Source organism: Anopheles gambiae, chromosome 2 (assembly GCF_943734735.2).
Source record: "Anopheles gambiae chromosome 2, idAnoGambNW_F1_1, whole genome shotgun sequence".
NCBI classification, from domain to species: Eukaryota; Metazoa; Arthropoda; class Insecta; order Diptera; family Culicidae; genus Anopheles; species Anopheles gambiae.
This window is the reverse complement of record NC_064601.1, coordinates 63,682,732-63,710,311: the sequence shown is the minus strand read 5'-3', so window position 1 is coordinate 63,710,311 and position 27,580 is coordinate 63,682,732. Positions and strand designations below refer to the sequence as shown.

At 39.5% G+C, this 27,580-nt stretch overlaps 1 protein-coding gene and 1 long non-coding RNA gene across 20 annotated transcripts in view; one reads left to right on the top strand and one right to left on the bottom strand.

Annotated features, from left to right (window-relative positions):
- Positions 1-315: 315 nt before the first annotated feature.
- On the bottom strand, positions 316-3,379 carry LOC133392207 (uncharacterized). The gene is made up of 2 exons (XR_009765537.1): positions 3,238-3,379; positions 316-2,266 (listed from the first exon to the last, which is right to left on the bottom strand). It is a non-coding gene; the product is annotated as an uncharacterized LOC133392207 (long non-coding RNA).
- LOC1275382 (bifunctional methylenetetrahydrofolate dehydrogenase/cyclohydrolase, mitochondrial) overlaps positions 478-27,580 on the top strand; it is a 34,058-nt gene continuing 6,955 nt past the window's right edge. Inside the window, exons 1-3 of one of the 19 annotated variants that reach the window (XR_009765531.1) lie at positions 884-5,106; positions 5,310-5,343; positions 10,649-13,238. Coding sequence is in view for 10 of the 19 variants with exons in the window: in XM_061651724.1 (XP_061507708.1) it covers positions 10,697-11,001 (305 nt within the window). In the remaining 9 variants the exon portion in view is untranslated. Of the gene's footprint in view, positions 622-883; positions 5,107-5,309; positions 5,789-10,600; positions 13,239-27,580 lie in introns of those variants that run through there. The other 18 variants (XR_009765530.1, XR_009765533.1, XR_009765534.1 and 15 more) reach the window with 18 other exon arrangements.

Here is a 27,580-nt window from a genome sequence, read left to right as displayed (position 1 = left end):
TATATATAGATCATTCATTGATATGATTTTAGGCATTTGACATCTGAAATAAAATCGCATGCGGCGATGCGGCAAAATCAAATGATTTTGATTTGCCGCATCGTGGCATGCGGCAGATTCGCAAGTGCTGTCATTAACGTCAAATCCCATACAATCGCTTGCGGCAAAATCGCATGCGGCGAAGTTCTGACCGCTGCCTAAGTTGGCAACCGGCATACCCGGGTATTCCACACGTTTTTATGCAAAAAATTAACGATTTTCATAGGTAAACAATGCTTTCTATATTTTAATGCTGTAAGCAAGTAATGCCATATATTATCTTCTATTTCATTTATTCATTAAGTTTTTTTTCATTTTATTATAAAACTAACGGTCAAATTGAAATTTGTAATCGCTTGAATTTGACTCGAAAATAAGCACAATACGAAAAGAGGAAGAAGAGAAACGTCATTCTCCATACAAAATGTATGGAATACCCGGGTATGCTGGTTGCCAACTTACGTGGTAAAGTTAAAAAAAAAAAAAACGAAATTGTTTTCCCATATCTGCTTGATTAGTACTCGATACGCTTGAAATTGTGGATTTGTGTCTGATCAAGTGTGCTGAAAGCGCTAAAATTTGGTGAGTTCGTAAATTAGACTTGCTTCTATCGATTGACGATGCCGTCGAGCTCATTTTACACACATAGCTTCGATTTTTAATGAAAAACAAAAGCTAATTTTGTGTGACGTTATTTTATAAAAAATCAATATTATTTAAGTATAAAATGGCTACCTGACCAATTATAACGATAGAAAACATCATTTTCGAGCGAATCTAGAAGAAAACAACGAAAAAGCCACATCACAGTTGATTTTAAAGGCCTTTTTCTAAATTCCCTTAAATGTTTCACCAAGTCTTGGTCAAGAAGGACGACCAACAATGCCAACGTTTTTTCTGGCAACAAGGAGAATTGGAAGACGAACCCGAAGTGTACGTAATGCAGGTGATGACTTTCGGAGCGTGCTGCTCGCCAAGTATAGCCCAATACGTAAAAAATCATAATGCAGAGCAATACATGTCACAACAGCCCGAAGCAGTCAACGCTATTATTCAACAGCACTACGTAGACGACATGCTGCTCAGTGCAGAAACCGAAGCAGCAGCCATAAATACAGCGACAAAGGTAGCAGAGATCCACGCAGCAGCCGGCTTCGAAATGAGAAATTGGATCTCTAATTCAGCCACAGTCAGTAGGTCACTCCTAGGCTCATCGGCTCCCGAAGAAAAAAACCTAGACATCGGAGAAACCCAGACAGAGAAGGTACTCGGAATGTGGTGGGACGTTAAAAATGACTGCTTTACGTTCCGTATATCCGACAAACTTAAGGAGCTAACTATGCCACAAGAAAAGGGTCCAACAAAGCGACAACTACTACGAGTACAAATGACCATTTTTGACCCACTCGGATTCATAGCCCATTTCGTCATGCGACTAAAGGTAATAATTCAGGAGCTGTGGCGATCGTCGATAGGTTGGGACGACAGTATCCCTCCCCAACAGGAGGAAAAGTGGCTAAAATGGACACAAGATTTGCCCGAGATAGCTGGCCTAAAAATACCGCGCTGTTTCAGAAACCAAACAGGAACAGACGCTGAAATAGAGCTCCACACGTTTGTAGACGCGAGCGAGATGGGCTTCGCGGCAGTCTGCTACCTTCGTTTCGAAGATAAAGGTATCATAGAATGTAGCATAGTAAGTGCAAAGACGAAGGTAGCACCGATCAGCTTCCTATCAATCCCTAAGTCGGAACTGCAGGCAGCTGTAATTGGCGTTCGACTTGCCGAGACAGTACAAAGGTCTGTGAGCTTTACTATCCACAGGAGGATGTTCTGGACCGACTCCGAGGACGTACTCAACTGGCTATCATCCGATCATAGGAAATATCACCAATTTGTAGCGTTTCGAGTTAGCGAAATCCTACAATCCTCAGATATTTCCGAGTGGAGATGGGTACCATCCAAGGACAACGTCGCCGATGATGGCACGAAATGGACGAAGGATGCGCTCGAATCGTCCAGTAGATGGGTCAATGGACCACCGTTCCTAAAAAAGACGAAGACGGACTGGCCATCGACGCCACCTCCAACGAAAACAGCCACAGAACTACGCGCACATTTTCTCCTACACAGCACAGATCCAGGAGAAGTAATAGATGCCAAACGATTCTCAAAGTGGTCATCTCTAGTACGACACGTAGCCTTTGTGTGTCGATTCATCCGGAATCTAAAAAGAAAGATAGAAAAAAGGCCGATGCAATTAGACACGCTATCCGGAGAGGAACTGGAAAAAGCAGAGCGACACTGTTTCAGACATGCACAACAAACCGAATTCCAAAAGGAACTGTCTCTCTTTAAAAACCAACACGCACAAGGTGGTAAACCCACAGTAGAGTTAAAGGAGAGTAGCATTTCAAAGATGAATCCATTCATGGACGAACAGGGAATGCTTAGATCACGCAGCAGAATTCAGACCTGTGAATTCACAAACTATGATGCAGAAAATCCAATAATTCTCCCCAAGCGAAGTCCAATCACTAATCTCCTCCTACTACACTACCACGAACGATACAATCACCAATGCCATGAAACAGCACTAAACGAGATACGCCAGCGCTTCAGGATTCCCAAGCTAAAGGCACTGTATCGCAGTGCGCGCGCCCAATGCCAAGCATGCAAAAATCAAAACGCAAAACCCCTCGAACCTATGATGGCATCGCTACCCAAGGCTCGACTCGCTGGATACACTCGCCCTTTCACTCATATGGGTATCGACTACTTCGGACCGATACTCGTAACGGTCGGCAGACGGGTCGAAAAACGTTGGGGGGTTCTAGCTACCTGCCTCACTACGCGAGCAATCCACGTAGAACTAGCGGCGTCACTTTCTACTGACTCATGTATAATGGCCATTCGAAACATCTGGGCCAGAAGAGGAACACCAGCCGCTATCTATAGCGATCGAGGCACGAATTTCCAAGGAGCCAGCAAGATCGTACACGAGCATAAGGACAAACCAGACTATGCGGGTATCGAACAAGGATTAACTACCCCAGGTATTACATGGATCTTCAATACACCATCCGCACCACACATGGGCGGCGCATGGGAGCGGCTGATACAAAGCGTGAAAAAGAACCTTACAGTAGCTCTAAAAGAGAAGAGACCAAGTCATGAAACCCTTGCAAACGCTCTTACCGAAATTGAAAATGTAGTGAATTCACGGCCGTTAACAGCAGTCCCACTGGATGACGACGAATCTCCGGTGCTGACACCAAACCACTTCCTGGTGGGCTCCAGCAATGGTATCAGATCATGGATCCCACTAGACGCCACACCGGGCGCTGTGAGAAGAAACTGGGTAGCGTCTCAGCAAATTACCGATATGTTCTGGAAAAGGTGGGTTCATGATTATCTTCCACAGATTACCCAACGGCCGAAATGGAACCAACCCACCAAACCTTTGGAAATCGACGACATAGTCGTTATCGCCGACGAGCAACTCCCCCGCAACAGCTGGCCAAAGGGACGAATCATCGGGGTGCGAAAAGCAACAGACGGACAGGTGCGGTCAGTGACAGTGCAAACAATACACGGTATATTCGAACGCCCTTCGGTGAAAATAGCGGTGTTAGATGTGCGTAAACCTAAAGGAACCTCGGATAGCGGTTAGTGAATAAGCAATCTAATCGAACGCACCGCGACACAAAGCTGTTTTTACTTTCTGATTGTAAACAACGTGTACCACGTTTTGTGTACTGGGGGGGAGTGTTGTCAAAACAGCCTTGACAGCCAGACAACCATCACAAGCCGCCCGACAAGACGGATGGAACCAAGCGCTAGATGGCCGCCTGCGACGGACCACAGAACCGAACGCTAGAGGGCCGCCACGACACGAATGAAAAGACACGAAGCAGTAGCGGCAAAATAAGCGAAGGAAAGAGACACGGATTTTTTTTAATCGCACGACCAGTACCCTAAAATTGAATAAAGAAAAAACTAAGCCGGATTAAGGCAAATAAAGCGAGATCAACGCAGTTTTTTCTGTTCACTTAATTTTGAGTATTTCCATTAAAGAAGCCGAGTCGAGGCATTTTGAGCCGTTTTCTTTGCATATCTAAGTCGAGTAAGTCGCTTTTTCCACAGGTGCAGTTTAAGGGAAGTTTAAGGCAGCGGTCTAATCTTGTTGCGCGCAACATTGTTGCTCGGCAACATATCGCTGAGGTGGTCTATGAATGTTGCTGGCAACATTTTGCTTTGACATTGTTTAGCGTAAAAAAATTGCCAATTAACAGCTCAGAGTTTATTTTTTATCATTCACTTCTTGAATGAAGTGTTGAAAAAACAAAATATACACCAAAAAATGTATTATAAATGCTTAAAATCCAAATTTAGCGGATGTCAACAAAACGCACACTGCTGCTGTGTCATTTCATACACCCGATTACCATGGCCAAGGTAAATAGAAAATGTTGCCAGACAAAAATCAAATTGGTTTGATTTTGGCCGGCAACAAAGTTGCGCTAGCTGTCAAAATCCATACATTTTGCCAGCAACAATGTTGCGCGCAACAAGATTAGACCAGTGCCTAAGGCTCCAGTTTAAGGGAATTTGCTCGAATTTCGGATTATTCGTGCTCGAAAATGTCAATTGGGTAATACGGACGTCACACGAAGCGTAAACTTTGGCGTAAACTGGATTTCAGCCATACAACCCTGAAATCTTTTGACAGGAAGATTACGCTCTCCCATACAAATCAAGCGTAAACTTTTTGAGTTTACGCCTCGTGTGACGTCCGTATAATACGGTAAGGCTCCAGTTTAAGGGAAATTGCTCGAATTTTTCCGATTATTCGTGCTCGAAAATGTCAATTGGGTGTTGTCAAACTGAATCTCAAAATGGCAACATGTCAAACGCTAAGAAGACACCTCTTCTATACTCCACCTTGATTTGAACGGTAACATTCAGTAGTCCGTGGCTTTCGGATTATCCGTAATTGGAATATGTGGATAAAAAATCTTCAATGGATTGGGGTGATAAATAGTTAGGATTACGGCGAGTTTTATTGTAAGTACTACTTATACACGTTATTTTTTATCCCTTCTTGTGAATACGCTTTGAAATGTCACCATGCTTCTGTTATGTACTGATGAACATAGAAACACTCGTGGGCTGTCTCGTTTTTTGCACTTTTTTTTTTCTTATAAATAAGCTTGAATCAAAGGCGCCTTACTTTTTGTTTTCCTTTAACCTCATGTATTTCTTTGCAGTTGTTTGCAGTACTCATCAATTTGATTATTCTAGGTCAAAGATTAGTTTTGTTTATTATTTGTCTTATCTCTGTTATTTCAATCGCATGGTGCCGTGTGGTGCTAAGGAAACAAGAACAAATAATGACGACATGCGATAATGAGTGTCAGAACTCTGTTAATATTCCTCGATTTTTAACATGATTGCATTTGCTTCCTACTTTCGATTTTGTAAAATTTTCGTTACAAATATGTCCTGGTGGTAACCTCCTGATTAAACATGATTAACACATTCAGACCGATGGCGACCCCTACGGACTGCCAATGAACTTTCACGTATGACGGTGGCTGTCCCTGGGAACTGTTATTCGCTGTTAGAAAAACAACAAACACTGCGAACAACTGTACTTTACCCTCATGAAGAGCAACGGCGTAGAAGTAGTAAAATTTCTTGTTCTAAGAATTATTGCGGTCGATAAAAATCTCATCGCACCCAGATGGTAGTTTTCCACAGAGAAGTGTTGAAAACTGAGCAAAATATTAAATTATACTACATGCATATACAGTGTATCTTAACAGTGTTCGTCGAGCTGAATTTAAAAAAAAATGAATTTTGGTGACAAGAGGCATGGGTCGGTAAAAGAAGTGATGAGGTTTGATAAAGGCAGCATACAAATTGAAATAGTGCAAAAGCAATCAAAACACATCAAAAACTAAAAAAAAGTCGTTTGACGACGCACAAGTATTCGTCTATCCGGGTTTTGGCGTGATATGCATATTAAAAAAATGAAACCAAACCAATATTCAATCTGGTTTCTGAATACAATTATGACTATTAATGATAACAGATATTCCCCGGTATACGCTATACTCGATATACAGATATTCCTCGATATACGCTATTAACGCGGACCAGAGGCAATAGCGTATCTCAAATTTTAGCGTATGTAGAAATTCGAGGTTTTCAATGAAATTATAGCTAATTTTCGTATAATTTTGCTTTAAGTAGTAGGTTTTAGTCATTAAATTAGTTATTAAATCTGATTTCAACTGAAGATTACAATTTTGTACCTTTTAAAAACCGCATTTCGCAAAAAAAAATAATTTTTTTAAAATGCATTTCGTGTGTATCGAGCGAAATCGTGCATATCGAGTATGGCGTATATCGAGGAATACCTGTACTTGATCAAAACGCTAGCTCAATTGCAGCTTGAAAATGGTGTTTTTTTTCCCACTGCTCCTACACGATTTGTTGCAATAAATCACAATGCTGGGCACAATGCTAAATAACAATGCTTTGTATATTCTTCCGCCCAACAGGTCTTGAAATATGTGGAACTTTTTGAAGTACAATTTGTCAGAAATGGGTATAACTTTCAACTTCAACTTTCAATATCAGTTGTTAGAGGTAAAACGATAGTACTAAGCAGCCATCTGCATATTACATAATTTAGGCCAAACCTTTTAATGGTCCGAATTTAGTAAAATCAAACAATAGAGTAATTGTATAGAGGAGATAATTGTAATTTTGCCGGTCTCGTGGTACAGTCGTCAACTCGTACGACTTAACAACATGCCCGTCATGGTTTCAATTCTCAAATGGATCGTGTCCCCATACTTAAGATTATCCTATGCTGCTATGAGTGAATCAACATGGCATTAAAAGCCTAGCCCATTAGTGGTACAGGCAAACCTTGACTGACAACGGATGTTGTGCAAAAGAAAAAGAAGAATTACTGTAATTCATTATAACTTAATTGTTAAATCTTTTAGAAGCATCATACATGATCTATTCGTGAAGATTTACTGTCTAACTTGCCATTTAAGACCTATTAGTCTAAGTGTTAGTGATTTTTTTTCCTTAGAAGTGGTCTCAGGAAATGTCCAGGGTACCTCAAAGTCAGATAATGGGCCCTTTTCCGTAGGCTGAAATTTCTGCCTAACAGCTGTTTGCATTGTATAACAGTTTTAAAGCTGCTATCAAAGTGGCTATAATATCCATGTGGGCTTATGCCAAGGTGTATGTATTTAGAAGGTTGATTTTTATCGCATCTGTTTGTAAATGAAGATCTTAAGAGTGTTACCGTATTAATACATGATGCGCAATCTCAGATTGCGCATATATTCGTTTTATCAAAACATATGTCATTTCGCGTAGCCAACCCTGAGCTATAAACGTCATTTCCATACAATTTCAGATTGCGCCAAGATTGCGCATAAATTTTCAAGATTTTATGTCCGAGATATATAAATATTTTTTGACATATAAATATATCAAACCGATCCGTTTGACAGATAAATATATGCGCAATCTGAGATTGCGCATCGTCTATTGCTACGGTTAGTGTATCTATCGAGTTACCAGAAAACCTGTTAGGGCGGTGGCAACGCTTTTTCGCATGCGATTTTATCGGATGGCCTGTCAAATTTTTATATGGGATTTGACAGATAACGTCGGACGACGAAATCGCACGTCCGACGTTATCTGTCAAATCCCATACAAATCACGTCCGATAAAATCGCATCCGATGAGCGTTGCCACCGCCCTTAGAGCCATGGTGGATTAAAGAGATCAGGTGGTGGAATCTAGAGCATTTTTACAATTCGACACTTGACGTAAAGTGCCCAAGATTCAAATCGTTATTTACGTTTTCTTGCCTTGTTCATGAATTTATCTTTCTAATTTTACAACATTAGAACATAGTTTAAAGTGTGTTATTTCGTGTTCATGAATTTATTGTAAATTTTCATTTTGACATATTGCTAGGATAACAACATAGAAATAATTTATTTCTCCAATTTTCACATTAAAGGCGGTGGCAACGCTCATCGGATGCGATTTTATCGGACGAGATTTATATGGAATTTGACAGATAACGTCGGACGTGCGATTTCGTCGATTTTTAAATCCCATATAAAAATTTGACAGGCCATCCGATAAAATCGCATGCGAAAAAGCGTTGCCACCGCCCTAATTCCTCAATGATCTACAAGACCCATGGGAAATTTAAGTGAGAGTATTAGCGGAATTTGGGGCAAGTGTGCCATACGGGGCAAGAGTGCCACCTAGCATTTTTCCTTAAAAACTTTAGTTTAATGATCAATTGTGTATACAGTTGGTTCCTTTCCAATGACTAGGTATACTGAGCCGAATTACATACAGACCAATCGATATTCCCCATTGTTTTGAACTGATTTATATTGAGTTTCAAAATTGAGCAGAATATTATAATTTTTTAATCCAACCAAATAAGCTCTCAAAAATCATGCGAACAATCAACCGAGAAAATATTTACACCACCGTATAGCTGAGAAAACGTGAAATTTTTTGTGGGGTTAGTTGAAAAAAAACTTTCTTTTTGTCACTGAAAAATTCAATTTCAAAAAAGTTACAACTTTTGGGGCAAGTGTGCCATCTCTGTTTGGGGCAAGTGTGCCACCATCTTTCATAGGCGCGAGCTGTCAAAAATGTAAACTTTGTTGTAGCGTGCTGCGGAATGGTGCGCTATTGTGAGCGGATTCCACGCCAGAAAAACAGAACAGTAAAAAAACCATATTGTGGTACAGTTGGTGGTCAAAAAGGGTTCACTGTTGACTAAATACATGTAGGAATACATACACTAGTGGTACAAACATAATAATTTCCAATTATCTAAGAAATACGGTTATTTTAACCAGGTGGCCGTCTTGCCCCATACGAGTGGCACTCTTGCCCCATAGCCCAAAAAACAACGTCTTTTTGGACCCTTTTTAAAACGCTTCAAAAACAATTTTTTTTGCACGTTTTTCAAGCGAAACTCATTTATAAGTGAGGAAATAGATGTAAAATGGTTATGAGATTGAAATCGGCTTTTGAAAAACACGTTTTAGTGAGTTATAACTTGAAATGCTTAAGGTGGCACACTTGCCCCAAGTTCCGCTACTCTTACTCACATGGTTTTAAATTAGTTGATCAAATAAATCATCAACTCTTTTGTTGATATGTCTAATTTTTTTGTAAAATGAAATTAACTTACAAATACACTTCATAATCAAGAAATTTGTTCTAATTTTTATGCTTTGTGTTCGGAAACCAATGGTTACCGGTTTTAAAATGATGTAAGTTTTCTCAATTATGGCGACCCCCTAAAGGAACTTTTCCACCAACTGGTATCTTTAATGCACTTTGGCATGAAAGTTTTCACTCGTCCTGTCAAAAGTGACGTTCAAATTTGGTTATAAAAAAATAGATGACCGTATTACACGGCTTTACAAGTCAATGTGCAATTTGCAATGTGTGATACATATTTTGTCGCTCATGAAATTTACTTTGACTACTAAATCAGTTTTTGGACTGATCCAATGTTAATTTTATCCCATCCAAAAAGTGCTTGGCCTCCAGGGAAAGATAAACAAAAATGGTCTGGCACTCAAAGAGTTAAAGAGATTAGGTGGTGGAACCAGATGGTCTCATAGCCTATTTTTTTTCAAAACATATGTCATTTCGCGTAGCCAAACCTGAGCTATAAACGTCATTTCCATACAATTTTAGATTGCGCCAAGATTGCGCATAATTTTTCAAGATTATATGTCCGAGATATAAAAATTTTTCTAATCAAAATGTGATTGATTTACCAACTGTTTGACTCTCATCACTGATCATCTCAGTGTTGTACGTGATCAAGCCTTCATTTCAGTCATGAGTGACTGAAACAGTGGCATTTGGCAGCACAGCCAGAACAAATCATGATTTGCGCCGGTATTAAGCTCAGCTTGTCAGTCAGAGTATCGGGTTTGACTTAAACACTCACACGTTGCGTTCGGGTTGTCATGACGCAATTTCATTGAGTATCAGCAATGGGCATAAAGTTACCTCTGATATGTTGATTGTTTTCGTTGTTGCAAATCTCGTGATGCTCATGACATTTTGCAGCACTGGATACAATGAATTTCACCTTGACCCACGAACAATATAGACACATAAATACAGACATGAATTAATTTTGAATGGAGTCACTAGCAGGTTGATAATAATACATTAAATTCGTGTGTACGTATTGTTTGCCCAGCGTAAATGGGTCTAAAGCTAGATAGACCAATACTTTTTCGCGTCCATAAAACGACTTTTCTCGTGTTTTAGTTACTATCGCACTTTTGTATTGCTCAATTTTTAGCAAAACGTGTGAATTGATGGTTTATCAAACCTCATGATTACTTTTACCAACCCATGCCAATTACGACTATTATTCGCCTTTTTCTGTAAAATATTCGTTTAGACGAACGGAACGGGAAATCAGCGCTGAATGTGTTAATCAATAATTTACTTATTGTAGCAAAAAAAAAAACGAATTCCAACAAAACATTTCTTCCCATCAAGGCAGAACTAACTACATGTGCGTCAATATTGAATAGCCGCAGAATGGAATAGAATGAGTTTTACACACACAACGAGATGTTTTGTTTACACCAGATTGATTAAAATCAACGGGGCACGGTCTAGATTAGTCAGTAGAAGTTCAACTCTTGTTGACTTAAAAAGCACCAATTCGCATACAGAAAACGTCAACATATATGGAGTGAAAAGAAATTTAATTTATAAATCAATAAACAACAAGGATCTAATAATGGTGCATAGCAAGGCCGGTTCTTTTCTTGAACAGCCGAAGGTGAATCTTGTCTCTGCAAATGCAACTGTAGATCGAATGTTTCATTGTGCAACGAAATCAAATACCAGGTAAGCGTGGGATTTTTTGTTCCATAATGTTTAGCAACAGTTGGTTACCAGGAGATCAACTGTTTGAATATAACAACCAGAAGAATTTGTAACATACTTCGATGAAATCGCATCGGATGAGCCACTGCCACGGGCTTTATTTCCACGTCACACAAAGCGTAAACTTTTTCCATTTATTTGGAATTTTTATTTAAACATCTGTACAAAAGTGTATGCTTCGTGTTTTTTGGTAGGTCATCAGCTACTGCGTAAACTTGCTCTCAAATTTACTGGATTTGTTGTTGTTAGCCCACTTGCGGGTAATTTTAAACTTTAAGAAGTATTTATTTATATTTATATTTATAATTTACATATCGTTCACTTTTTGTTTACCATTTGGGGTAAATTCGTCCGTCAAAAGTTTACTCAATGATTAGATTTCACCCATTTGGACCTTAACCGTAGAGTTGGCAACCAAATTTACACACGAAAGTTGACAACCGGCATACCCGGGTATTCCACACGTTTGGACACAAAATATTGGGGGCCTTCACGATTCTAGTTAGTTTTTTGTATGGAGTTTGACAGTTGGAGGCTGAAATAATGTAAACACTCCATACAAAAGCACACATAAGACTAGCCTGCAATTTTCAGTCTAGATCAAGGTGTTATAAATGACAAGGTGAAGTTGTTCAGAGCAAAATGACATTTCTCGACTTGACATTTCTCTTCCGTGGGCTCCGGTATAAAAATCGGGGAGGATTGGTGCGGGGTAATGAAATTTGTATGCAGAGAATGACAGATGTCCCCCACAATGTCGCCCAGCAAAAGCGATAAAAATCAACCTTCTAAATACATTATCCTTGGTCTAGATTATTCTATCCCCAAAGCTAGAATTATTTTCGAGTACCTGCTCGAAAACACGGGTTTGTTTACATTTATCCTAAGGTGCATTAAAGAGATCAGGTGATGCAATATAGAATCAAAGTGTATGTAGTCGAGGTGGTCTCATAGCATTTTTTATAACCAATTTTGAGCATCAATTTTGAACAGAACGAGTGAAAACTTTTGGTCAAACGAGTTTTCTGGAGGCTTGACGAATACTCAAAACACTCTTAAAATCTGCATTCAGAAGCAGAAGCGATAAAAATCAGCCTTCTAAATTAATACACCTTGGGACAAGCCCACCTGCCCAAACGTCCAAAACGCGATGAATGGGTAAAACTATGGACCTGAGATGGGGCCCTATCTCAGTACCCAACTGGTACCCAAAGGCAGACAATTTTGGACTTATTTTTTGAGAGAGAGCTAAAAGCTGATTCCTCCCCTCTTCTCCACTTCTCTCTAGAATTCCATTTGTGTGAGTTCTAGGAGAAGGGGAAAGGGAAGGAGATGAGAAGTAAGTGAATTAAAGTTGATGAGGGAGGGGAGGGACACATTCACCAGTCACCGCCAATATCGAGAATTTGACATTGGCCGGTGGTGTTTGGTTCATCGGCGTTCCGTGTGGACCACGGATGCTTAGAGGAAATGCCCTGTATATTTCCGTACAGTATCTCATTGCGGCGGAACCTTAAAAATGTTATTGCGCGGTCGAATCAGGAATCGCGCATCGGATCGATGGAAGAAGGGAGTACGAACGAGGGGGAGAAGACGAAGCACAGAGAAAAACGCTACACATTCGCTCATACATTCTTACAGCAGCAGGCAATTCGCGAGAACATGAAATCGGGAGAGTATATTTTAACGCTCGCGAATGAGTGCAAGCAGGTGCGGTATAGAAGATAGAGCAAGACAGCCTAGTTTTTGTTCAAGCTAGGTCCAAAATGTTTCCTTGGGTGTATATTATACTCACTTAGATAGCTGCTCGAAAACTGCTATACAATGCCGACAGCTGACAGGCTGAAATTTCAGCCTACGAACTTAAAACGGAAAGGGCCCCATTGATGGTTTTCTAAGGTAAACAATGCTTTTTATCTTTTAATGCCGTAATTCGGACGTCACACGAAGCGTAAACTTTGCGTAACTAGATTTCAGTCATACAACCATATAATCATTTGTCAAATGATTATGTTACGCAGTTTATGCTCTCCCATACAAATCAAGCGTAATTTTTTTGATGTTACGCCTCGTGTGATGTGCTTTTTCATTTATTCATTTAAGTTTTTTTCATTTTATGATAAAACTAACGGTCTATGTGAAATTTTAAATTGCTAAAATTTGACTCGACAATAAGCACAATACGGAAAAAAGAAAAAGAGAAACGCCATTCTCCATACAAAATGTATGGAATACCCGGGTATTCCTGGGTCAAAATAAATCAAAGTAAAATACTTACAGCTTGTTGAAAATTAAATTTTATGCACCAAAAAATCTAAGTTTTGAAATCAAAAGTTGGGAGGCTACCAGGGTGGATTAAAAATATCCACTTTGGAGGCTACGGAAAATTTCAGGCCAATTAAAACAATGAATCAACAGTTATTGCAGTGTAAAGTTGAAAAAATACCCGGGTATCCAGTTGCCAACTGAAAGGTTAAATCATTTTGACGTAAAGATCGCCATATCACAGTGGGCAATTACGAACAAATGTCGGGATAAAATTATTATTAGGTTTTTACGCTATATGATATGAAATTTGCCTAGGGTTCAAAAAATTTTGTTTATCTGTTTATTTTTTTATTTGTTTAAAAGTTACACCATCAAACTCATTTGGTTTAAACGGGTGATCTAATATTAGTTTACGCGTGTAAGTTTACCTGAAATTATTTTGGGATACAATTATCATGCCTAAAAATCTCTGTAAGATATTTAGTTTTTATATATTCGATAAAGTTAGCTTCAAAAGCGGGAGGTTAAAGAGGAAACATATCTTTCTGAACTTCGGAAACGAAGATAAATCTTGGAATTCTACTCCTATCACCCTCCTTCGATAGATAGACCTGTTTCCAGCTACATTCGAATCTCTTGCCATTCGCATCGATTCGCAAACCGCCTGCTTCGAATCGCATGCCACTACGATCGAAAGCGTGCAACCATGGTTGAAACGCATTCCACTACGGTCGAATCGTGTGCCATATCTGAAAGCAAGAGCATAGTAAACTGTTTGTTTACATTTGAAAGCTGTTTCTTTCTTCGCCGACGGCATATGGTTCGACCATAGTGGAACGCGATTCAACCGTACTGGCATGCGTTTCAACCGTGGATGCACGCATTCGATCGTAGTGGGATGCAATTCGAAGCAGGCGGTTTGCGATTCGAACGTAGCTGGAAACAGGTTATTTTCCAATTTATGAACAATAGCACCTAGCGCAAGAAGCGGTAAGGACTGGATATTAGGTAAAACAAATCTAACATGCTGTCCACCAATATTAAATCATTGCTTATGAATCTATGACTCCAGCATGGAGTCAATTTTTCGCATGTATTGTAATAAAGATGAAAACTTCATCAGGAATTAAGATTATTCAGCATTTAATCAGCATCAGCAAGCATTCAATAATTTAATACAGCTATAGAGGGGCAATAACCCAATCTAAAGGTGTTCCATGTATGGTAAAAGCCCGTTTTATCATTTTTATTATTCAAAATAATTATACTACTTTCTTTTTATTATGTTGCGATCTAAATCGATGCTAACAAATGATTCACTGTTATTGGCTTAACGAAATAGCCATCGAAATGGAGACGCATAGCTGCTGGTTCTGTCTAAAAGGTGCTAAACAAAAATTAGAATATTTTTAAAATTCGTGCATAATCGCGGATAATATCTTCACACAAAGCTTAAATAGATATAAGACTCATATCATATTAGCGTAGAAAGTTCACATTTGTGTGTGTAAGTTGAACACTATGTTGTCGATCTTTATTATACAGCAATTATCCGCAGTACGCGATACTCGATATACGCGAATTCGCAGTACGCGATTCATCTAAATTTGACAGCTCCATGTGTTTTTTGCAAATATTTTAATTTTTTGAAATATTTTATGCTCTTTTTGAATTTCGTTAATGTTCTTAATGCATTTTGCATTAAATTTGTGCAAAAGATACCTATTTTATAACAAAAAACTTTAATGCAAAACTCTGTGGCGATATTTTTCAACCCTCGAACCGGTAGTGTAAACTATTTTTCCATAGGAATCCGCTATACGCGAAAACTCGAGATACGCTATTGCGCTCGGTCCCGTACGATAGCGTATATCGGATAATGACTGTAATTATTTTTTTTTAAAGTTTATTTATTTATTTATTTATTTATTACGATACAAATATCCGCCTCAGAGGGCTAAATATAGGGAAACTTACTGACTAAAACTTAAAATTAATGATAACAAACAAATACTTAAATCTAACTAGACAAACATATACTAGACAGCAAGCAATTTGTAACACAGCCAACACACGTAAAATGAAAGAATTAGGATGGGGAAACAAAAAGGGAGTCAAAGAACTGAAGGAAGAGGGGGCGAAGGGATTGAGGGGGAATATGAAAATCAAACACACCAGAGGCACTGTTGAAGCGATGGAGGGATCGAAAAAACGGATCATTGGTGCCATACAGCGTTCTTCTCGACGGAATTTGAAGGAAATCGCGGCGTCGAAGAAAGCAGGCGCGTACAGCGGTATTCTGTTAAGAAGTGAAGGACAATCAATATCGTTCCGAAGCAAACCACTGATAAGCAAAGCTTGAGAAGCAGAGCGACGATCATGCAGTGTCATCAATCCAAGCATACGGCATCGGACTTCATAAGGGGGAAGAGAAGCACCCGATTGCCCTAAAAGACGCCTAATGGCAATACGGGTGAATCTGCGTTGAACATTTTCAACCCTTTCAATCCATACCGTGCTGACCGGGCACCACACAATGCTAGCATATTCTAAAATAGGGCGGACTAAGCTACAGAAAAGGGCTTTGAGGCATATAGGGTCACGCACATCATTTGCCATAGCACAAATCATTCCTAGTACACTATTGGCATGGTTAATGGTACGCTCAATATGATGATTGAATTACAGCTTTGCATCAAGGTGAACCCCAAGATCACGAATGACATTAACACGATTTAATACAACAGAGTTTAGTGAATAATTATGAGACAACACATTTAAGCTCCGAGAGAAAGATATACAAGCACATTTATCGATACACAGGGAGAGAAAGTTAGCAGAACACCAAGAGGAGAAGGAGTCTAACAGACATTGGAGAGAGACACATGAATTAGAGTCAGTGATAGGACAAAATATTTTTAAATCATCTGCAAACATAAGGAAGGAATCGGATGGAAGAACAGAGCACACATCATTGACAAATAAAATAGAAAGTAAAGGACTCAAGACACTTCCCTGGGGTACACCCGACGAACAATGAAACTCATAAGAAAAACCTTCATTCAATTTAACACAACAAAAACGATTCGATAGAAATGATTGTAGCCATTCAAGAAAGAAAAGAGAGAAGCCAAGTTTCTTGAATTTAGCAATGAGCAGAGAATGGGGGATTTTATCAAACGCAGCTTTGAAATCGGTATACACAGCATCAACCTGCATGCCAGAGTCCAGATTTAAGAGTACTGAGGAAACAAATTCCATAAGATTAGTAGTGGTGGAGCGGCCAGCCATAAAGCCATGTTGATTTGGAATGATCCACGATTTCACCATTTCCATTAGAGGTAAACGAATAACAGATTCAAAGACTTTGCTGAACGCCGATAAAATAGATATGCCACGATAATTAGAGACGCAACCACGATCACCCTTTTTAAAAACTGGCCTTATCCATGCTTGTTTCCAAATATTCGGAAAAGTAACCGTAGACAAAGAAAGTTTAAAAAGGAAAGAAACAGGAAGGGCTAGTGCTTCTCGACAGTGAAAGAGTAAAGCAGCAGGAATACCATCGGGACCCGGCACTGAGGATGGTTTAAGGTTACCTAACGCACGTAAAACAGAAGCAGTGCTTACAGAAACAAATTCAACATTCAGGACATTGAGAGGGGTGAATGAAAGACTGGCCTCAAAGCTTGCAGAGTTATTTAAACCATTTTCATAGACACTCGAGAAATGATCAGCAAAAAGCGAACGAATGTCATTCGGGCACGTAGCAAGCACATCACCAAGTGACATACTAGTAGGGAGGCCATTATTGTTTCTCATAGAGTTTATGTAATTCCAAAACGCGAGATTGAAGACGCAAAACATATAATTTATGGCGATATCTGTTATATCATCTGTAAGCGGATGCTGCATATTTAAATAACCTACGCGTGTACGGTGAACGCCAAGTCCGGTAAGCACGTGTAGCCCGATTTCGATCCCTAAGCAGAGAGCGCAGATGGCGGTCGGACCATGGAGGGGAAGGAGGTGGTCTGAAGAGAGGAGAACAGGAGTTTAAGGAAGTGATAAGGATAGCATTGAACTGTGTTACAGCCTCATTGATGGACGTACATTCAAACAAAAATGACCAATCAATAGAGGACAAAATTACACGCAGCCTAGCATAGTCAGCCTTCTTATAATTATAAATAGGACTAAGATTAACACTTTGCACAGAAACAGGTAAGTTGGCAGTGGATAGATATTCAATTTCAAAAACAAACGGAGGATGGTGGTCATCAATTTTTACAAGAGGAAGATCTGCCTCATGAACGGAACACGGCGTGAAGTTAAGAGAAAACAATAGTATAAGGTCAAGCACACGACCATTATGGTTTGAAATATTGTTTAGTTGACAAAATTCCATAACGTTGAATAAATCGACAAAAGGTGCATGACATAGCAACGCATTATGAGGTGTATAGTGCTGGAAAGGAGTCGTTAAATTAACAGAATTTATCCACTGCCGAGAAGATTGATTAAAATCACCAAAAAAAATAAGTTGATCCTTGTTACGCAAGCGGGCTTTGACATCGTGAACGCATTCTAAAAGTTTTTCAAACGTACGCATATCAGCTGCTAAGTAGGGTGGGACATAGATAACACCTTTATATATATTAAAGCACTCATTTTTAATCACAACCCACACACACTCAAGCGGCGCGGCATTTACAGAAATAGGCGCTGATGCTAAAGTGGTCGAAACAGCAATGAGAACACCGCCACCGCGAGTACGAGAACTATTATTTATGTTACGATCACAACGGTAAACGATAAATTTATCACTACTAAAGAGCATACTATTGGGTAAAGAATCATCAGCCCAAGTTTCAGTGAAAACAATCACATTAAAATCAGCAGCATCGGCCGCTAGCCTCAAATCAGTACATTTTGATCGTAACCCACGAGTGTTCTGATAGTAAATACTTAGCTATTCATTTGGTTCATTTGACAACGACGGTTGTCTGGCGTGATCACCAGGGGTACGATTAACAGGGGCAGGCAGGTTATCTGGAGGCGACCGATCCGAAGGTTTACGAGAGGATCCAGTCGTTCTCGCAGGAATGAACACCGATGAAGACGATGACGGAATCGACGAGGTTGATTGAAGAGCAGGAAGCACAGAAGTAGGCTCGGAACAGGTGTCACTCAGTGGATGAGAGAGAGCCGAAGCAAGGTGTATGGATAATAGGAGGTGAAGTGCTTCAGAGCAAATTGACATTTCACGACTTGACATAACAATACTGGGGGCTCCGGTATTAAAATCGGGGAGGGCTGTAGGGGGGTATAGAAAATTGTATGCGATTTGACATAACAATACTCAATGATGGCGCCCGGAAAACGCGCTAACAATTCACCTCCTTAATAAAGACACCTTGAGCCGAAGGCAGAGAAGCACTCTGAGAAGGCATGCTGGCCAAGCGTGGTGTACTCAGAGAGCCGAAGTTAGATGGATCGTTTACGGGAGCATCCAATCGGGCGACGATAGATTTAACGGTATTAGTGTTTCTTGCACTATCGATATTTTTGGCCGACTCATCTGTAAGCGTGTCGTTCACTGACACTACAGGGAGATGACGATTTTGGTAATCGATGAACTCACGGAACACGAGAGATGGAGGCCAAGTAGCCGGAGTCAAGTAGTCTTCGCGCTTGCTGGAAGGTACACCGACCTTAAACGATACGAATGTCATCGTTTCGACGTTGGCGCCAAGTTTTACGAGACGACGCACCACAACGTCCGATGGAGCAAACGCAAGTCGATTTGCAACCATGGTAATGACACGCTTATCCGTTACAGATGTGTCGAAGCGCGACATAAAAATCCACGACAATGACTGTGGCCTTGGAGCCACAATTACTGGATCATATGTACTCCCCGATCCCGTTCCTTGTTGCATTGCAGGCGCAGGAGGCACTGCCGGCCAGGGTGCCGGAGGGAGGTGACGAGATGGTAGATCGAGGGGTAGTGATGTTCGGAGAGGGCACCATGCGTCTCTCTTACCATATGCAGAATCAAACGAGGCACTCTCACTAAATAGATCCTGCTTAAGACGGTGAAGCAGATCCGCCCTTATCGAGTTAATGGCGTTTCCTAGAGACGAGAAAATGCCATCCATTGAATTGACCAAGGCGGCCTCAATCTCCGGAAACAATACAGGCTTTTTCGATTTACGCAAGGCATCACATTGTTTGCATAGCCAGCACAGACCACAATCTGCCAACAATTCACTTAACGTGGATTCAGAGACACCGGCACAGTGAGCATGGAACAAACGGCCACTCACCCCCGAACACGACAAGTGTAATGGATCACCATTTGGATTAATTGCCGTAGAGCAAATTGCACAGATAGTCATTATGATAACACTGTTACACTGGAAAGCAGGCACACAACGAGTGATATCGCAAAGCAAATGTGTGCAAAAGTCACAAGCGATAAAATTTTGCCAGCCACAGGGCGATTAATCAAGCCGCGTTAAAACACTGGAATAAGCAGGAGCGATCAAAACCACGTCTGTGCGTCACCAAGCGGAGAGAGTGAGTGAGATTTATGAAATTACCTTTCCAAAACTGTGCTTTTTCTAAAATCGGACTAAAAATAACAAATCTACAGTACTTTGAATTTGACTGAAAAACTTTTTTTTCTTATATTTCTTAAATTCTTGACTTTGGTCGCCAATAACTCAGTCGTTTTTAGACCGTAAGTCGTTATATTTTGACTTTATCTTAGTTTGGTCGTACAAATTGAGAAAAGAATAGTATTGTTAAACGAATCCCAAATTTTTGTTTTTAAATTTATCCCGGCAAATGCACACTGTGTATGGGTGAATATCATTGTGCAGTGCCGTTAATAGGAATGATGTCTACGATTTAACTGCAAGAATATCTTCCTCTTTGCCAATACCTGATTCCACATAACCTTTCGATGTACGAAATGTAACCTATAATAATGTGTGAGTTATTCTGCTTAGCAAGGATGATAACATTAGTGATCTAAGCGATGTATAATGTCTTCTTTGTTAACTGTGATGATACTTGCCAAAGTTAAACCTTTTCCAAAGCTTCCTATCCAGGCGTTACGATTGAAACGGTTATACCAGGTCAAGGTCCCTTCAACATTGAAGGTTGACAGCTTAAATATATATGTGTATATACATGTGTATATACATATATAACACAACATATTCTATGTTTTTTAGACTTTTCATAAAATATGGGTCAATAATGTTTATACAAAGTATAAATATTTATAAGTTACTAGTTAAGGCCCGGTAAAATCTACCGGATGTCCTCAAATTTAGAATTATTTTCAAACTCTACACGTTCAGTGGCAACAACCATAACTCAAACACCTATTTGTTCTTATTTGTTCTTACAACTGTGTTAACCTTGTAACTTCCTGGTTGTTACAGTTCTTACTGTACATTGCAGAACCGTTATATATCGATGAGGCTACTTTTGAGCCATACTGATGTAAATCTTAAAGTTTAAATAACCATAAAAAACCAAGTCACGCAATTTTGATATTTTTTTAACTGGTGTTCAAAAATAAGGTTATTTGTTACGCACGTAAAGTACCAATGAATCTTATTTACTTACACTTATAAGTAATAACAATGATAATCATGATTGGCGAGTTTTGTGGCCATTTTGACAAAACAGAAAGTTCAGTAGCTGCATTCCTACTTATTTTCAATCGAACTGATACGTTCCATGCCTCTGTTGACACAAATGTATAATTTGTTTATTTTTATTTTTTAGTTATCGGCGTGATTTTATGGAAAGCATAGCTAAGTAGTAACCTCAACAACGTGTTGATTGAATAACGTATTGATGTGCAGTGGATTAAAAAATTAGGGTGCCGCTAATACATATACAACATGTTTAGATCCAATCCCAATTGCTTACTTAAAAACATAATATTTTTGAAATGTTCACTTCTGTTTCAATCCATTTTGTGTTTTTTGTGCCCATAAATGTAAAATTGATCTACAAAAATATGATATCGCACGTGGTTCGAATTTCATTTCTACTCTTTTTTCTACTTATGTTTTCTTCGTTAGGTAATATGTAATCGATGCTTACAACAATGTTAATGTAAATTTTATCGTTCTTAAATTTCATGAGGGTCATTTCCAAAAACGCCATCAATATTTTATTTTATCATCTTGAAACTGGTTTTGAAGTATTAAATGGAATTGGTATTTGTGCATGAGACTATTGTTGTTGTTGTGCAAAATATCAAATTTCAACAGTGAACATATTCCCTCACATAACTATTTCAACGGTGTAGTTCTAATATTCCGATCTATACTGTTATAGAAAAGAATGGTTCAACATTGTTATAGCCTTCCCAAATCAATTAACTAAATTCGCGTTTACTTGCAAACTACTTTATTTACTCTTGCCGCCCCACATCTTCAGATTTTGCTTCCAATTTGACTTGTCCTTAATTATAACGTGGTTGTTCCTAATCAACACCGTAGTACGGTGATAGCATCACATGGTAGATATCGTCATCACTCTTGATAGATACAGGCAGAATCAATTCAGCCCTCTTGGGCACGCTACAGTAAGCATAGTTTCATTGTGGATCATTCTGCAGTTTATGCTTATCCGGCTAAATGCAGTGCGCACGATTGTCTCACCTAACGCGCAGTATGTTGCAGCCATGTTGCGCAATGAACCATCTCTCGCTTTAGTGCTTTGTTCCGGAAGGGCATCCTGAAATAAGTAGTTCTTCCCACCCGCGAGCAAATCGTTACAAATTCAATTTTAATTTTCAAGCCATCAATACTCCCGCCGCTTCCTCGCTCGAAATTTCAGCAAGGTTTTTTAGCATATGGCTGCTTAGGGTCTCTCGCTTACATCTGCTTCTTATTGTCATGCGTTTTCCTTTTCCTGATTCAGCCAATAATGCGGAGTAGTAGATTTGAGGGAGTAGTAGATTTGGGGCGATCCCGTGGTACGTGTACGTCAACTCGAACGACTCAATAACATGCCCAAGCCCGCGCACCGGCCCCCCGTAGCAAGGATTGACTATCCGGCTACGTGGTAATGAATTAAGTCTCGAAAGTCTATACAGGCCGGCATGTCCGCATAGGACGTTACGCCAAATAGAAGAAGATTTGAGGGAGTGTACATGTTCGACGTCCTGGCAACCCGTTTTACAGGATATTCTGTACCACACTTATCTGCCGATGACGACGGTGTATTCGAGGTGCTTAAGCACCGGTGTAGTATTCGAGGTGCTTAAGCACCAATAATGAGTATGGTTGGCTTTATTAATGATGGAATGAATTGGAATATCAATTATTTCACAATTAAGCTATTTTGCATAGTTTTCAAACATTTTTTTTTTTAATATTGCCTTGAATATCTTGATTCATAATGGGAAGGGGTATGAGATGGGACACATTATCATCAGGTGGCTGATTTGCAACTTAAAAAATAATCATTATATTCAATACGATGTGTTTTCAAATCGGTTTGTGTTAACAAAAAATCTAAGTAACCATTGCCCTCATTATCCGCAGGCTGGCAGTGTGGCACGGAGCAAGTCCTTTCGCAGCAACGCGCGTTGCTAAGAGAGCTCTGCTCTCACCGCTTTCTCTCTCTCTCTCGCTGAATGTTTACTCTCACGTCATTGTGGCGATTTTCGATTTTATATATAGTGAGATTTAAAAACTACATATTATTCTATTAATGTGTGTGTGTGTGTGTGTGTGTGTGTGTGTGCGTGTGTGTGTGTGTGTGTGTGTGTGTGTCTGTGTGTGTGTGTCTGTGTCTGAAGAAACGTAGCATGACATGCGCTTGTTCCTCGGACGAGAACGCAGGTATGCTGTTTGATGAATGTGAATGCGACAGCGATGCGAAATGGAAACGCGCACAATAGCAATTTACTCGGCATCCCCTCACAGGTGTTTCTCCAGTGCACGCCATTGACAGGGCTTCGTGAATCTCTGCGTTGAACCTCGTGTGTGCATGGGAAACTTTGAGTGTGCAATGAGCAAGCGCGCAGGTCTTCTTTTCAATGGGCATTTTGTTTCATGAACGCAGCAGTATTCTGTTGAATACTCGACTTGAATGGATAGACGCTATCTCGCTTATTCATTGATAGCTTTTATCCTTACGCTTTTTTCGCTGCTCGACAATGATGTCATCGCGTATAAAAGCAGAACGCAGGCAGTGCACGGCATTAGTCGTGTCTAAGTTTTTTACCAGTGCGTTCTTAACGGTCCATGCAAGCAATTTTTATAACAACGGGTCGAGGTAACCATTGTACCGATTATCAGCGCCATATCATAAAGCGAATGGCGGCTGCTGGCATTAAGCGCAAAACGATCGATTCGTGATGGAACGATCACGCACTTATGTGGCTGGATGGAACGAAACGCGCTTCGGACAACCGAATTGCGCAGGTCACCCGGACGTCCTCGGACGACCACGGCGGAGGAAGACCGTAAGATTGTTATTATATCGAAAAAACACTGCTCGCGAGGGTGTTGGTCCTGCTAATTACAACAAAAACCTAACCCAAAAAAACAAAAAAACCACTAACAAATCTATCTGATACGACATAATTGTGACACAAACACGCACACAAACACGCACACAAAGATACACTCAAACACACACACACACACACACACACACACACACACACACACACACACACACACACACACACACACACACACACACACACACACACACACACACACACACACACACACACACACACACACACACACACACACACACACACACACACACACACACACACACACACACACACACACACACACACACACACCCACACACACACACACACACAAAGGGGCGTACGACACATGCACTGATCCCGAACATCGCTGCATGGACGAGCAGAAAACACGGCGAAGTGAACTTCTACATAACTCAGTTCCTTTCCGGCCATGGGTGTTTCCGGAGTTACCTTCACAAGTACCGTCACGCAAGCTCGCCAGACTGCCCAGCGTGTGTGAGCATCGTGGAGTCAGCAGAACACGTGCTTTTTCATTGCCCTCGTTTTGCTGAGGAACGTCATGAAATCACCGTGAAGTGCGGAACAACAATCAACGGAACAAACCTGACCGAGGTGATGTTAAAGAATGCTGAAACATGGGAAGTCATAGCAAACGGCATGCGATCAATACTGATGAAGCTGCTGGCCTTATGGAAAGCGGATCGACGACTTGGGCGTTCGTAAATAGTGTTGTGCGTATTGTGAAAGTGTTTAGTGTATCTGTGCACGAATTGAAGTGAGCCTGTAACTCAAGTTAATGCGTACTTTCTGTGCTTTTGTGTGGTATTACGAGTGTCTCCAGGACTGTCATTCTGTCTCGCGAATGTGGTCCATGTTGCAATAGCGAGATGTAATGCTAATGCATAGCCCTTCCCCAAGAAGCATACCGAAAGGTGAACCCATGGGGAAGGGTAGATGGCCTAACGAGGGGTTTTACTGGGTAAAAATCCTATGTCAACACCCGTGCGACAACAGGAGTCTTTCGAAGATTCTCCCTCCTTGTAAAACAAAAAAAAAACACACACACACACACACACTTATAGCCCTATCTTATTGTCCGATACTATACAAAGGAAGCAGGTGAAATCTGTACCTGTTTTTCTCAGCGTTCTTTTTGATCCGGTATAGAACGTCGTTTTCTTTTTTTTTGCTGGTTTCTGTATGGATACACCTACACATTCTGTCTGTGTGATTGATAACAGCGCAAGCCATATTCTCTCAATCACTGAGATAACGGTACAACACCAGCGATTTGTAGCCAGAAAAGGATAGAGATTTGTGATGAAGTGAAAAGCTAATCGCCAAAATTTAAAGAGACAATCCAGCGCTTGCGGTAAATGCAACCAATGAATTGCTTCTCTTTTGCCATATGGATGTTATTAGTATTGGTGAGTTATTTTGACTGGATTGTGGTATACAATGAATTGCTATGTGTTTGGTGCTAAGCTGTTTCATTGCGCATTCAATAAACCCACTTGAATGTATACCTGTGATCTTCTTTGTGCAACTAAAATCTTAGGGTGCGCGACACGTTTAACCTTCCGTAATAATTTATTGAACACCGTTAATCGACCTGTGGAATAGCGCTATTCTTATGAACAATTAAAGTGCACTACTGGACAATTGGAAACTCCGTTAGTGCACCGTACAGTATAATGTCAACTCTACGGAAACAACTTAATACTCTATCCATTTGTTATAGACTGATGATTCGATGCTTGTTATTGCTATTGTGAAATATTATTTCAATAAGTGTAGTGTGCTTTGCAAAACATTCCTAATTTAAATCATTAATTAGAAGTGTAAAAAGAGACAAATGATCAATTTTAGTTAAAACGAAAACAACAAAATGTCTCGACCTTTTAATATAAAATGCACTGTATAGCGGGGTACTTGAGTTAAGCTTTTTTCTTTTAGCAGTAGAATAGATTTACACATTCAATAAGCAATTATTTAGCTTTGCTTGAATTGAAACTGTGAGATTATTGGGCATAAAAGATATTACACATTATTAAATGAATACTTTCAAGTTATCCATACATAAAGCGAGTAAGTTAAAAAAGCGTAACCATCATAGGTTAATTATGACAGGACAGGTTTTTCTCCAGATTGGCAGGTTCGTTCCGTTCCTCATTTTTCGGAACTATTCCCATTACTAGTTTAGACATTGCCAAATAAAGTGTAGGTATGTTCAAGGATTAAAAGGTGAACAAACATTAAATAAGAGGAAGGAGTTTTTATTAGGTAGAACTATGATTTTTAACAATCACTTTTCCTTACCCGGAATGGATCCGTTAATTTTTATCAGCGTAAGACAGCGATGTCAAATTAGTTTGACTCCGCGGTCCAAAATGAAACTGAAAATAGTAGCACGGGCTACAGCCTTTTTTTTACCTGATATTATATGATACAAAAAACAAAATGTTAGCAGTTCTTTTCATTTTATTTTGGGATGAAAGTTATGTTGCAAAAGCTAAAACTTTGTTGTAAAAAAAAGAAAACAAATAACTGTAGCATATTATTTTCAATTGATCATAGGCCTCTGATATTTCTCAGATTTGTATAATTTTATATCAACTTTGACAAGATTCAGCACGTAAATATAATGTGCAAAATCTGGCCATGACTAACACGTTGGTTCCAATGCAGAGCGGAAAATTTTGTAAAGTAAAGTTGACATCGGTGTCATTTTTATCATCAATAATTTTGAGCTAGAATTGAAGTAGCGAATTATTACTTTTGATGCTGTCTAAAGTAAATTACAACAGGTCGTTCAGTCCAGTTCATATCTTCATTTTACAGAGAAGTACAAGGTGTCATACACTCCTTAGTATCCATTATATCTCCATTGAAATGTTCATTCTTTATGGCGACCAAAATCAGAGTCATAAGCCCACCTGTAGTTGATCTAATCATATTGGTTTTGGTAGGATGCCTGATGGAAATCTTTAGATCGTTTGTAACATCCTATCAAAAGCAACACGTGTTTGTGCTAACATCTGATTTCATCTGTTTTGATCAAAAAGTGAGAAAGCTTGCGTTTTTAATGTTAATGTTAATGTTGGATGAGTGATTTTGTCAATTTGTACAAGTATTTTTTTCTTGTCAAGTGCCTTGTTTGATGGCTTAACAATAAAAAAGCAATGTTCGAAAACTTCATGCATACGAGTAAGACATTCACGATTTTGTATTGAACATCCGTGAGTTAAGAATGGTTCATCAAATATTTGTTGCTAAACAAATTTAATTTCCGGAAAGGGTATAACATAATTTCCATTTGGTTTATCCATTTTACTAAAATTGTGCGGATTTGAAAGCTTAGTTTCATCAAAATAACCATGTTTGATTTTCCTGCTATGACTATAAAAGTTTTTGGAAATTAAGTATACAGGCGTCCCCCGAGTTACGACCCCCTCGAGTTACGACGATTCGCAGATACGACGATTATGATTTTGACAGTTAAAAGTTGTCATTGACAAGAAATTGATATATTTTTTTGAATATCTGGGCTGATAACCGTTATACACACATTTCCAAAGATCCCACAACTACCCTATCTTGAATATCTATATTGTGCACGGTTTTTAAAATATAATTATTAAATTAACAAACATTATTTTAACTAAAATACACGAGATCATAAACTTCAACTCTTCAACTTCGGTTATAAACTTAATATTC